General features: G+C 46.4%; 1 protein-coding gene across 2 annotated transcripts in view; it reads left to right on the top strand.

Moving 5' to 3' along the window:
* Window positions 1-10,642, top strand: part of COL17A1 (collagen type XVII alpha 1 chain) — a 39,418-nt gene extending 28,776 nt beyond the window's left edge. For both annotated transcript variants that reach the window (XM_088059885.1, XM_088059884.1), the window contains exons 38-57: window positions 2-55; window positions 176-217; window positions 922-984; window positions 1,139-1,198; window positions 1,707-1,733; window positions 1,810-1,851; window positions 2,012-2,068; window positions 2,442-2,489; window positions 3,128-3,241; window positions 3,530-3,667; window positions 4,246-4,329; window positions 5,025-5,153; window positions 6,230-6,319; window positions 6,862-6,975; window positions 7,230-7,382; window positions 8,173-8,568; window positions 8,765-8,905; window positions 9,449-9,511; window positions 9,738-9,809; window positions 9,976-10,642. In XM_088059885.1, coding sequence (XP_087916011.1) covers window positions 2-55; window positions 176-217; window positions 922-984; window positions 1,139-1,198; window positions 1,707-1,733; window positions 1,810-1,851; window positions 2,012-2,068; window positions 2,442-2,489; window positions 3,128-3,241; window positions 3,530-3,667; window positions 4,246-4,329; window positions 5,025-5,153; window positions 6,230-6,319; window positions 6,862-6,975; window positions 7,230-7,382; window positions 8,173-8,568; window positions 8,765-8,905; window positions 9,449-9,511; window positions 9,738-9,809; window positions 9,976-10,022 — 1,934 coding nt within the window. In that variant the 3' untranslated portion in view covers window positions 10,023-10,642. The remainder of the gene's footprint in view (window position 1; window positions 56-175; window positions 218-921; window positions 985-1,138; window positions 1,199-1,706; window positions 1,734-1,809; window positions 1,852-2,011; window positions 2,069-2,441; window positions 2,490-3,127; window positions 3,242-3,529; window positions 3,668-4,245; window positions 4,330-5,024; window positions 5,154-6,229; window positions 6,320-6,861; window positions 6,976-7,229; window positions 7,383-8,172; window positions 8,569-8,764; window positions 8,906-9,448; window positions 9,512-9,737; window positions 9,810-9,975) is intronic.
* The last annotated feature ends 2,924 nt before the right edge of the window (window positions 10,643-13,566 follow it).

The raw sequence follows: 13,566 nt of genomic DNA, 5'->3' as shown, positions 1-13,566 counted from the left end.
GTGCTAGGAGATTTACAAGGGCGAGCAGGACCACCAGGTCCCCCTGGACCACCAGGTATGTAACATACAGAGCTCAGTACCTGAGCAAGGAATGCTCACACAGCATGGCACATTTTTGGGCCATGCAGTTTGCTGAGTAAATGTTCCCTAATATCCCTGTTTCTTTTCTCATCAGGTGAATCTGTACAAGGACCCCCTGGACCTCGTGGTCCCCCAGGTAAGAGCTTGTTCCTCTGAAACCAAAATGGAAAGTGTGAGGCTTTTTCCAAGGCCTAGGGCTGGAAGCAGAATGTCACATAGTGGGTTCCTATCAACAAAATTTCACTGCAGCAAGATGCTGCCCAACAAAGAACACTTGCTTTGGCAGAGAGTTCTAGCCATAAGTATTATTTGGTAAAAGCCATACTTCTAGGGAAGACACAAAAAGTTTTCAATTTGCCAAAGGAAATAACTGCAATCAGTTCCATATTTATTTCTTGTAAAGAAGTTAAGGCTTGTCCAGCCTTAACTTTCAACTGCAGACAAATGGGGAGGCTCTTATCATGAGGAACATATCCCCATGCCCCATCCTGTAACACAGATTTCCCTTTCTCGGCCAGAACAGGGAAGATGTGGGGGGACATGTGACAGGAGCAGAAACCCATTCCTTGCTCTTTGTAGGAAAAGAGAACAGGTTTGGTGTGTGATGGGATAGGTACCCAGTACCACAAAGAAAGGAGTTTCTCTGTCCTTTTCTGCTGTGGTGGAAAATGATAGTAAAGAGTAACTATTAGGGATAGATGTGTGAAGAAAACAGTTATAAGAACCTACATTGGGAAAGACTCAAGCTAAAGCCGTGGCTGGAGATGTAGCAGCTCTAGCATTTACTTATATTGCTGAAGCTGATCCTTCCTGAAGCCTTTCTGTGTCCCTTTTGCCTAGGAGAAGGATTGCCAGGACCTCCAGGCCCACCAGGGAGACCAGGATCATCCATGTCCACCTCAGGTAGGTTCTTGCCAGTCATTCCGTCATCTGGTCCTGGAGATGTCCTGTTGGGGTTCCAGAGAGCATATATATGGCTAGGACCAAGTGGAGCCAGAGAAACCTTGTTTCATGTTCTGTTGGATGTCATGAAGAAATCTCTTTGTTTGAATTGCAGAAGCATTCTTCACAGGCCCACCAGGTCCACCAGGACCACCAGGCCCGAAGGGAGACCAAGGTGGGTATATTGTGTGGTCTCACCAAGGTGCTAGAGGGATCTCAGCACCTTAGTGTGAAAAGAAGGAGGGGCTTAGGAGCAGAAATTCCTGCCTTTGTCTGTAAGAAAGCTAGCACAGTTGTCACTGAGTAGGACTCCTGTCTGCTGTAAAACAAGTCAGTCTTTGTCAAAGAAATTTATTAGCCTCCAGTACTAGTGTCAAGGCAATCACTGTACTCAGATCCCAACTTTGCAAGCTCATTATACTCAAGAGCATTCAGAACTTCAGATTTGCTGTTGAAGGGGACAGCCTTTTTGCAAAATGCACTGTGGACTAAGTCAGTGCAAGGAGGTGGCCCTGTGAAGTGTAGCTCAGCTCTCAGCTGTCAAGAAAAGGTGGACCTGATCCCTTTTCCCATTTCATCCCTACAAATTGAAGGCCAAGATGATATGCTGCAGTGTGGGCTGGGATGTTGATGATGAGCATAAAGGAAATCCTGACTTTGTTCCTTTGCTCCCATCTTCACAGGCGAACGAGGTCCGCGGGGATTCACAGGTAAGGATATATTAGTGAGTTTCAGGGTAGCTTGCCTGGGTGTATGACTGCTCCTTCATTTCTGTGTCTCTTGCAGGAGAACCGGGTGATCCTGGTCTTTCAACATTCTCCTCCCATGGTTAGTTTGTGCCCCCTTTCCTCCTTTGAATTCATTGTCCCTGGGCTGAAATTGGGCCAAAATCCTGCTCTATTCATTCTAACTTAATTTTAGTGGAGCCAGGATTTTGTCCACATACTTTATTCCTCTGAATCTCTGACTCTCTTTCTCCAACTGGCAGGTGAAAGAGTCACCATACAGGGACCCCCAGGCCCGCCTGGCCCACCTGGACCAAAAGGTGAAGCAAAAAAATCTTTTCTTTTTTTGGGGGTGGCCTCACACAACCAAGCACGGTTGAGACTAAAGGATGGAACAACCTGGTCCTTTGGGGACTAGAGGTGTGCTCACGCCTACATTTTCAGGCAAAGCAGGACCACAGCAATAGAATGGTTGTGAACACAAGGCACTTGATGAGGTCACAGAAGGCTCAGGAAGGCTGCCATGGCCTCTTCTTTATGCTCTTTCCCAACAAGCTGGCATTTCAAGGCAGTCATTTCAAGGGCTGGGTAGTTGCTTCTCTGACAGCATGTAGCTCAACTCTTTCACATGACCAAGTATGCAACATGCAGTCATATCCATTACAAGCATCTGTTTCCCTCACTCTTTTCCAGGTGATGCAGGTGTCCCAGGTGCACCTGGCATCCCGGGAGCATCTCGAGGTAAGAGGCCAGACCATCATTGTTCTCATATTAAGAAGGAATGCTGATATCCTGGTTGAGGCTTTGAAAAAATGCCTTTGAATTTTACCAGTGTGGGCACCAACCTAGTGCTGATGGGATTTGTGTTCAAAACCTCTTTTTATGATTTGCCTTAAATTAGAAAATTTAAAAATTGACAGCTTTCTTTTTCCAGCTTATTTGGAATCCTTTAAGCTGGAGTTTTGCCTCTGTATGAACAGGTCCTTGAACTGGTGCTGCCCAGGCTCACTGGGATGGGGAGCAGCAGGGCAGTGATGTTAGACTAATGAGCTTGTGGTTACAATCTCCATCTATATTCTGCACAACACTGCACTCTAGTGCACAAACCCACCAGGTCTGCCTGTACAAAGCCAGGAATGTCTCTGGACTCAGCCCTGCACAGGCTGAATTATGAGACGCTGAATTAATTGAAGACATTGTACTGCCAAATAGCCCATGCTCAGACTGCATCTTAAGATGCAGGGGGAGTCCCTCCATATTCAATTTACAAAGATCTTTCCAGGCCTGTGGGAAGGGCTTAATGCAAGTACACTTTATTAACACTTGGTCAAATGCAACTGTGCCAAAAACACTCCTTCTCCTTAAAATGCTTTCTGTAGGTGGATCCAGACAAATTCAGGGACCCCCAGGACCTCCTGGGCCACCTGGTCCTCCCGGCCCAAGTGGAGGTTCATCTCAAGAGATTCAGCAGTATGTCACTGACTACCTGAAGAGTGAGTATAATGAGATTTTTTGCAATTGGGCAAAAAATTGGGGCAGCAATTTCATACCTATCTCTCTTTTGCTCCCAAGGGCCTTATCCCTCTTCTTTTAGAAACAACAGCCCTGCTACTCTGGGCTTATTTCTCCTGAATACTGTGGAGTGCTGTTGTCCGCTGTGGCCTCTGTAGAACTGTCCTTCTGTTGTCTTATTCTTTGTCAGAGGAAGAGAGTCTGGTAATTGTGCTTATGGTCAGTCTTCTGTCTTAGTGATTTGGGCATATCTTGTGCTTTCTACGTAGGTGACAATGTCAGACATTATTTGACTGGTGCCCAAGGCCCGCCAGGCCCTCCAGGCCCACCCGGACTTATCACCACTGCGGATGGGGTGACCTTGGATTATGCAGAGCTGGCTACCCGTGTCATGAGCTATATGACAAGTAAGCACTATGTTGGTAAACTCTGTACTGAGTCATGCCCTCAGCTGAGCTTGTGCAGCACCTAGGAGGTAAGAACCAGAGGAGAAACGAGTCTTTAAATAGCAGCATCCCAACCAGGTTATTCATCTTCAGCAGTCTAGGCCCAGGACTCCACATAGCTGAGGTGTCCTCTGAGACTTGTACTTTTTAATGGTTAGATTAACTAGCAGTTGTGAGGTTTAAAAAGTCTCATATTAAACATTTGCTGTTAGACTCTTTGACACCCCAAAGACCCAAACAGAGGTGATTTTATTAAGTATATGTGGTCTCAAGTATTTGGGGGTTGCCTTGTTTGCTTGGGGCTCTCCTAAAGTAGATGAAATTCCCAGAGCTTTTGGAAGAAGCCTGGAATCTCAACCAAAAATGCACAGAGCACGAAGTGTGATGACCAGAATGTGTGAGATCACAACTGTTTCATAGTTGGGGGCATGAGAAGCCCATTCTACCAGTTAATTACTTCATCTTTCTTTTGTTCCTTCCTGACCCCTCCTCACCTTCTGTCTCATACTGGCTCATGTAAAACCTTTTCATTCCCACAGGCTCTTCAGGTCGCTATGAGTCATTTTCTAGCTCAGTATCCAGTACATCCACTTTGTACCAAGAACTTCTGGGCCTGCTGCAAAGTAAGTGACCCTCAAGGGAAACATAGGATTGAGGTTAAAGCATCCCATCATCCTGGAAATCTACCTTTCCCTTCCAGTCTCCAGTCTGCAACTGGAGTTACCTGCAGCTGCTTCAGAGTGTTCTACTTTCCAGCTCCCCCACTCTCAGTGTTCCCCCCATAGCCTTGCTGTGTTGTTGTTCTCAAGTTGAGTGGGATCCCCAACTCTTTATTCTTTTCTGTACACACTGTTACTGTGGGTAAATGTCACTGTACTGACAGGTGAATCTCCAGGATGTCATTTGGCTCTCCCTGAATGTATTGATGATGCTGGCCAGCACTGTGCTGCAAGTGGCTCCAAAGTGCCACACAGCTCAGCATGGTCTTTGCCAGCTGAACTGCTTTTCATTCCCTTTACCCAAGAAGTTGTCCAGTATGTCCTGAAAAAAAAAAAAAAACACAGGGAGGTCCCTTAAGCAATCCAACTTCTCATCCTCCTCACACCCTTATTATAGGAAGTTCCCAGCCTTGGTGCAGATGTCTGGCACTGTATACAAGACAATTCACTCAGAAAAGAGGGAGGGAAGGAACTTTGCATCCATAGGTTTTGATGGTTTCCTTGGTGTTGGGAGCTCTACTCACAGGCTGGGAACTTCTCCCACTTGGTGTCTGTGCAGCAGCTGGACAGCCTTAAAAGATGCTTTTTTTCATTTCTAGGAGAAGAAATTCGTCAGTACCTCATTGGACCCCAAGGCCCACCAGGACCTCCTGGGCCAGGGGGAGATGGAATGTCTCTGTCACTGGATTATGATGAGCTGACCAGGAGGTTTATCAACTACTTGTCAAGTAATTGTTTTATTAGTGTGTGTTTCCCTCTGTTCCTTTGGGAGCCCAGCACAAAGCTCATGCTGTCAGACAGTTGAAACTATTCTAGTGCTAATTGTGTGAATCCCTATGTACAGAGACCTCCTTGCAGGCACTGTGGGAGACTTGTATGAGAGCAAAAATACCCTGTAGCTAAGATACTATCCCCAGACTAGTAATGAATCCTTTCTTTGTTAAAAATTGAGCTTAGGAACAAAATTTCATCCTAGCCATCTTAGAAGTCCCATCAACATCTGTAAGTGCCTTTCTAACGTTTATCTCTGTGGTCAGGATATAGTTCCCTGTGAAAGAGTTGGTCTGTTTCCACTTTGTGTCAAGGCAGCTCAGGCAACAAACTCTTAGAAGTTAGGTCAAACAAATTCTGTCTCTGCTTCATTTTCCCATCTGTAAAGGGGTGATATGGCATATATATACTGTTTGACAGAGAGGACCCTTTGAGCATCCCCAGCAGCACTGCTAAAATGCCTAATCCTGGTAGCTGCAACTGTCTGCTTAAAAACACAGCTTGGTTTAAGCTCAGTTTCTCTGAACTGCTCTTTGAGACCAGATCTCACTAGTGGACTGCTCTTAAGATGGAGGGAATTTCCAGCAGAACTGCAGTGTAATGGCAGCACTCCAATGGCTCAGACAGGACAGCTGCATTTTGGCAGCAGGGACGTTTCATTAACACAAATCACAAAGTGCAGAGTGTTGCCCCAGAGCTGCAGACACAGGGAGAGCAGCACACGTATCAAGTGTGGGTTGCAACTGAGCTGCAAGTCCAGGGGTGCCCCCACCACGTCATGGATTTATCAGGTCCAGAGCTTTGGCCAGGAATAGAAGCCTGCTGCCTACCTGTCTGTGGGTATCCTTGGCATTGTCAAGGCAAAGTCACAAGTCCAGAACAAGGTTTGAGCTCTGGCTCCTGACACAGTCTGCTGGTGGGAACACTCCACTCTGCAGGAGCCCCTCCTACACTGCCTGTAACAAGACCTGCTGCCTGTCTGCCCACACTATAACAGCCTGTGCTGATAATGTGGATCTGTTTGATTTTGCAGATTCTGGGATGAGCATTGGACTGCCTGGACCACCTGGGCCTCCAGGGTCACCTGGTATATCTTACAATGACCTGACAGCGTACCTGCGAAGTAAGCCAACTTCTTCACTCCCCTGCCATGGGGCTCTACATCCCCCCAGGATATTTTTTACAGCCTTAGTCACATAATTTCCCTTTTTGCCTATCATCACAAAATAACCCTCTGATGGTCCTTTGTCCTCAGCAGCACTGCAGGCCTCTGCTGGCACTTGCATACCCCACAGGGGCTGCAGCTGGATCACCATGCTCCTGTGAGGAGCAACAGCAGTGAGACTGTCTTGAATATGGGCATGAAGGAGCCCTTTGTCATATCCAAACTTGGCAGCATAAAGGCATCGTTTCTTACACCTCTTTAAAAGTATATTTTTAAAATAGGGACTTTACTCTCTTTGGAATCACCTGACTGCCCAATGTGACATCTACATGCAGGAAGTGATATACACCAAGAAGGCTGCACCAGAAAGTACTGGAGGGAAAAAAATTCATCAACTTGGCTGTATTCTGTATTGTCATAAGTTGTGTTGTCAAGGAACATTCATTAGGGATGTGGTTGTTTGGGTGGGTGACTTCATTTTCTTCCCTTCTGTCTTACAGACTCTGAATTCAGTGGTGTTGTTGGGCCCCCTGGTCCTGCAGGTCCCCCAGGACCACCAGGGATCCCTGGATCACCAGGCACCTCTCTGGAGGACATTTCTGCCTACCTTCAAAGTAAAGCACTTGGGTTTCTCACAGCTGGCAGGGTGATTCGGTTTGTAATGCTGGGGGGACTGAGGCTGGGATTTAGCTTAGCAGGGATGTGACTGGCAATAGGAACAAAGTCACTATAAAGAAAACAATTTTGTCAATGTTGTCTGTAAAGGGATGGAAGTTGGGGTTGGAGCCTTTAAACTTTCAAGATCTCTGAACCTGTGAAATTTCCTTATCCTCTCACTGATAGTAAATAATTCTTTCTCTCTCTCAAGATGCTGGATACTCTTCCCTTTCTGGAGTCCGGGGCCCACCTGGCCCTCCTGGCCCTCCAGGACCACCAGGTTTCTCTGGAACCGGCCTCCTGTCCTATGCTGATATCACCAACAGCGACGAGTTCAGGAGTGAGCTGATCCAGTACCTGAAGAGTAAGGGAACACCATCCATCCTTCCTGCACACATCCCAAGACATGCTTTACCTTGTGTAGGTGACTGGCTCTGCCACAGCTGAGAGATTCCTGTAGGAGCTGAGCTGAGATTCCTGTAGGAGCCTTCCCTGAACTGGGGCTACAGCAACACCTTCCCTCTACAGCCAGGTCTACAGGAGTGTGCTGCACCCTTTTTTCTCTTCTCAACCCAGCTGCCAGCCAAAGTCTGTGTTGTGAGACCCCAGGGACAAGCACTGGATAGTTAAAATAGGCCTGTGCTGAACATGGGTCCAAGTAAGGTCACCAGCAGAGTTTTACAATGGGGAAAGCATTTTGTTTGGCAAACACCTGCCCACAGAGCTATGGCTAATGGAGGGATTGGAAGGCAGCACTGAGCTTAATGTGAGGCACCAGTGGTCTGAGCTCATCTTGGCAAGTCATTCAGGGCAGGCTTTCAAAAACACCTCAGTTTTGGCAAACTGGTCACAGAATGGCTTTTTTGCCTGAGGTGCTGAAATTTGCCTGAGGAGTGCACCCTTCTGCAAAATCATTGGGCATAATCCCAAGATCGGGCACTCAAAATTGTGGGAGAGATGGGAAGGAGAAGGATGTCTTGCCATCTGTAGAGTTCCAGGTTGATATGTGCCTGCTGCCTGAGAAATGGCATGGGATGAGGGTCACTGTGATGGTTGGTGGGACAGAACTTCACACTCCAGTCTTCATTCAGGTGGTAGCACAGGACCTCTGTCAAGCCCAGTGTCCCTGAAGTTTCCCCTCTTGTATTTTGCAGGTGATGAAGTTCGAAGCTACATCTCAGGACCCCCTGGCCCCCCTGGGCCACGGGGACCACCAGGACCCAAAGGAGACAGTGGCTTTGTGTCTGAGTCTGTGTCTTCATCGTACCAAGGGTTACGAGCTTCTGAGCACTTGCATGGAGGATCCCTTGGTGCTGAGGACTCCCATGGGGGCTCACTGGGCACAGGCAGCTCCAGAAGCAGCATGTCCTCTTACCATGCCTTAGTGGGCAGCAATGGTGCTTATGATGCCTCCATGGGCATTGATGGGCTGCTGACAGAGGAAGAATCACACAGCAGATCAGCAGGGTCAAGCAGATCCTACAGCAACTCCTTTACCGGTTCCCTGGATTACAACGAGCTGGCACTCCGTGTGTCAGAGAGCCTGCAGAGTGAGTGCAATGCCTCACTCAATGCTCAGCCTGACTCTCCCTATCTCAGCCTACAACTCCAAACCCCCTGTGCCTGGTCATGCTGTCCACCTCCCTCTCCTTCCTGCTGCCTACATGTCTCCCTTACACCTTCTCCCTCAGCATGCAGCTACAGTTCTCCCAGAGCTCCTTTCAAATGACGTCTTTAATTCTGCAGGCCAAGGTATTCTCCAGGACCTGATGTCTTACACTGCACAGGGCCCTGCAGGTCCCCCAGGCCCTCCTGGTCCCCCTGGCATCAGCAAGGTCTTTGCAGCCTATGGCAATGTCACCGCAGACCTCATGGACTTCTTTAGAAGTGAGTTACGTTTTGTCTTGGCATTTCTGGCTCATACATATTAGATCCTCTAACCTTTGCACACTGCAAAAGTCAAGGTGTGGAGTTGAAGGTGGATGGTCTTTCCATCTCCTTCCTTCCTTGCTGGGGAGGTGCAGTCTTATCATTAGGAAGGACATCAGTTTTTCCCACTATTTGTAGGAAACTCATCCCAAACACTGAAAGGCCTCTGTGCTTACAAGCTCGCTGGCCCATTTTAACATGACTGGGCTGGCACTTGTGCAGAAACCCAAGCCAACTGCTCTCAGATTCCCCACCCTGAGCATGGGCCAGCTCCAGCCCTAGTGACAGCCAGGACACCCAGAGAGTGACAGAGCAGTGCTGGTGAAATGACATCACAGCTTGTCTTTGGGATTTTGTTGGGACCAAAATCCTGTTTAGAAACCTTGCTGTCAGTCTAATCCCATCTAACCAAGAGCAATGTCCTTCCACTTTGACTCAGCTTCTCTGAGTGGGCAGTGGTTTCTCCCACTCATTCACTCTCTCCTTTATTTCCCTCTCCAGCACATGGTGCCATCCAGGGGCCACCCGGTGAAAAGGGGGAGAGGGGTTATCGGGGACCCAAAGGTAAGGCTTGCCATCCTTTCCCTCTTCAGCCTTGTGATGCCCAGGCAGCAGCACTGAGACCACAGAGGTCACAGCACTGCTCAAGGTCACATCCTCTCACAATGAAGGTGGTACCTTCAGGATCTCAGCCAAAACATTGTCCTGATTTGGTGTCCCTTCCCCTGGCCCATCTCTGTCTGTGGGTCACTTGTGCTCAAGGACAAACTTGGTCTTCTCATTCCTTCAGGTGACCCTGGGCCGATGGGCCCACCAGGACGACAAGGGCACAGGGGACCAAAAGGAGAGAAGGGAGAGAAAGGTAGGAACACATACCATCCCTAGGAGAGCAGGGTTTGACTGTCAGGGAGAGGCACCAGCCCATCGCTGGGAATAGCTGGAAAGCACAGCGTGTTTTTTGGTTTGGATATTTTTCTTTTTACCTGGTCTTTTCAATTAACCCTCCTTTTGATTTTTCTGGTCCCCAGGTGAACAACTGTATGTTGGCAGAAGAAAAAGAAGTGTTGGTGTTTAAGAGAAAGAGGTAGCTCAGTTCTGCACAGGGCAACATTCCCAGGAGCCTGTAGAGAATTAGCCTGAGTCTTCACTGCCTTAATGCTGAAACATCCTCACTGCTCAGCTGACCCCTTAGAGTTGATAGTTCAGATCTGAATGTCTCTTGTGTGTGTCCAGCATGGCCCAAGTGTGGGTGTTTGCTTCTGTTACTGATGTTTGGCTTTGTGCCCCTGAGCTCCCAGGCTGATGTCCTTGGGCTGACAATGGGTGCCTGTCTCACATAGTCCAGGGCTTCTTGTACTACTACCACATATGTAAAAAACTGGGTTTTTTTAACTAGCCAACTCTGCAGAAAAAGGAAAACAAACAATCCCATTCCCACCAAATGCATGGTTTGTCAGGGATCAGATGCATCCCTGTGTGAGACACCCTGGGCTTGCACTGCCCTGGGATTCCCTCTCCACAAGCTCTGCTAACCCTAAGTGGAGCCCATTTATAGCAGCTCAGCAAGACAGGACACACACAGGGGCTGAACCAAAGCACTTTTAAATGTAATTTGTTTATCTTTTAAAAATATTTTTGTATTGTTTTCCGTTTTTTAAACACTGGTGAAAAATAATCTTTAAGTAAACATCCCAATTACAGTGTATTTTTAACCCCATCCCTGAACTATTCAACGTGGCCATTCTGTGCTTGCAGGTTGTTGTGGGGCAGGGTGAGGCACCTGAAATGGGTCTGAGGTACAATGGTAAACACAGTGGCACAACATTAAATACTTTTATATTCCGTTATTTTAAACATTGTAAATAATCCCCTTTACTCAAATGCTTGTACAGATCCCCTTGTATTTCATGCAAATTTTCTATCAACAAAACTGAGGCGATCTCAGCAAACTGTGATTTTATTGTATTTACAGCAGAATTATTACAATATTCTACAGAAAGCCATGAAATCAAATTACTTTGAAAAACAAGACAAAAAAAACCCCAAAACTGTTGTATGACTGCTACTGCAAGTTCACTTCCATGAGCTGTACAGAGACCCTTAGCCAATTATTCATCCATCTCATGATTTTTGGTTGCTTTCTGTAAGGCAAAAATAACTTGGTTTGCAGTTAACACAAAACATTCAACAAACTGCTGGGAAAACACAAGGCCGGCAGTGCCTCAGGCGCGTGTTTTGTCACAGGATGCTCCTGCTCTTGTGAAGCCTGCTTGGCTTCCTGACAGAAAATGGGGTGACAGTTCAATATTAGAAGCCACTAAATGTCCCTTCCTAGTTTCTGTTCTTTCCACCATTTTAGGACTGATTCTCATTACCAAAGAGGCTTTACCACCTAAATGCAAATGTGGAAGACTGTTAAATCACATCCTGGACTCACCCACTCCCTTCTGCTTTCAGTACAGGGAAAGCACATGAGCCCTTTCTTGTGGGTTGGGCTTGAGCATGTTTGTGCTTAAAGGGCTTTCCTCTGGCACCACCGATTGCCCAAACACCAGATGTGCAAATGAGCTACAGAAAAAAAGCACAGGGACTGAGCTGGAAAAAGGGGATGCAGAACCAGTAAAAGTTCTGTAGAGAAACACGGTAATGTCCTTTGTCTTCACCTTCCCTTTACCTGTTCTCATCTTTCTCAAGACTGAGAAATGATGGGGCATCCTAACCTTGGCTTGCCTGTGAACAAGGAAGGTTAATTCTCTCTAATCCTACTTCAACCGCTGTGAAGATGGCAGAAGTAGTCTGGGAATGGGAAATTTGCATGGACACATCAATGCAAGGAAGTTTCAGAAATCCAGAAGTACAGATTTTGATGTAAAATGACCAGAGTGTAAATGCTAACATAACTTACTGACACAATGATGGTCCTAAACGCTCCCCCCACCCTTTTCTCCAACAACAAGTCACTGTCCTTAAACTTGCCCCTCTTCACTGCAGCAGATAATCCAAGAAGCAGTAGATCAGTGGAAGCAACTAGCACTGAGCTCATTTGTACATTTCAGTTTTCAGCAAAAACGTATTTCTAAGGTCCTGGGAGCTGCAGCTGCACAACCACTCTGAAAATCAGGCTGCCCAAAAGTGGACTTAAGTGCCTGGAGTTAAAGACCTTACTTGAATCTTTCCTATACCAAAGCAAGACTGAAGTACTTGCAAGGCAGATAAACTCTTTCAGCTGGAGAATCAACTTCCTGTGTGATACTGCTGTCACAAAAGACATGGTGTGGCAAAAGCAATTTCATTGCTGCTTTGCTTAGGTCTTAGTTAAGGTGCTGTATTTCCAATTTTTAAGGAAAATAATTCAGTAGAATGGAATTATCATGAAGTCCTCTGGGACAGAAGAATAATTTCTTTAACTGTGTGATTCATTAGATATTGAATACACATAAATGCAATTTTAAGATTATTAGCTTAAAAGAGTACCTGGAAAAAAGGATGCAACTCAGACTGAACATCAGTTTTTAATGTGATGTGAAAAATCCCTCCGAGTGAATGCTGACGGTCTGGACAGTGCCACCCTGACACGAGGGAATTTGAATTCAGGTGCCAATTCAAATAAAGGTTTTCCTTCAAGTCTTTAGAAATCAGGATCTACATAATCAATCATTCAGTAGCATATCTTTACATGCTGTATATGGTTCTTGTGTATACACCAAAGACAGCAAAGTACTTGAAGAAGGAAAATTAGTTTTATGGGAATCAGAGGGAATCAAATGCTGGAGTATTTCTTCTTCATAAAATAAACAGCAAAGTTCCCCTGGAACTTCAGAAGATCGAGAGCTGCCACAGCCCATTTTCCCTTGAGTTGGTAGCCCCTCTTCAGCCAGCATCTCCTATAAACAGGGGCAGCAGGTGCACCCAAAGACTTTTAGCCCCAGATCTCCCTGGATGCCATAAGCAGTGCCAAAATGCACTTTCAGAGCTCAGAAAGCACATGGTGTGAGGCTGAGGCCCTGCAGACAGGTTTTCTGTGAGGATCAGCTGTAAACACAGGAGGACAACCCACACACAGCACTGCAATTCAGGGATTTATTGCCTTTGCTCATTTTCCTGTGGACAGAATTTACAGTGTAGTAAAACACAGTGGTGAGCAAATACTGATTTGTGGTCAGCTTTGGAAGAGCATGTGGAGACAATAAGATCTGCCAAACAGTAAGAATTTGTAAGTACATTGTTTTGGCTGCAGAAGACACCTCACCACCCTGGAGATGGAGCTGCTACCATTCATTAGGGAGGTGACATAAGATAGTAGCGAGATTGCATTTCACATCTCAGGAGACATCTTTTAAGCCTATGTGAGACTAAATTAATTTGAACTGAATTTTCTGACACTGATACAATATTGTAACAGCTCTCTGACATTCTGTAACACTTAAACCAAATTTTATCAGTATAGATGTGTAAGTACCCACACTAGTTCTTGTTATCACTCAGAAAATATATTTTCATGCTTGCTATCAATTCTCAGCCCAATTCACAAGGCTACAAGTGCTTCACAGGGCTCCCCACCTGGAGACCTAAGCAAGGCTTCCATCACCACATCTGATCCCTCCCTTCATCTAAGAGCT

Source organism: Pseudopodoces humilis, chromosome 9 (genome assembly GCF_049639895.1).
Source record: "Pseudopodoces humilis isolate 2021_Gansu_Grassland_sample_001 chromosome 9, ASM4963989v1, whole genome shotgun sequence".
In the NCBI taxonomy this organism is placed as follows: Eukaryota; Metazoa; Chordata; class Aves; order Passeriformes; family Paridae; genus Pseudopodoces; species Pseudopodoces humilis.
This window is presented reverse-complemented; position numbering and strand designations above follow the sequence as displayed.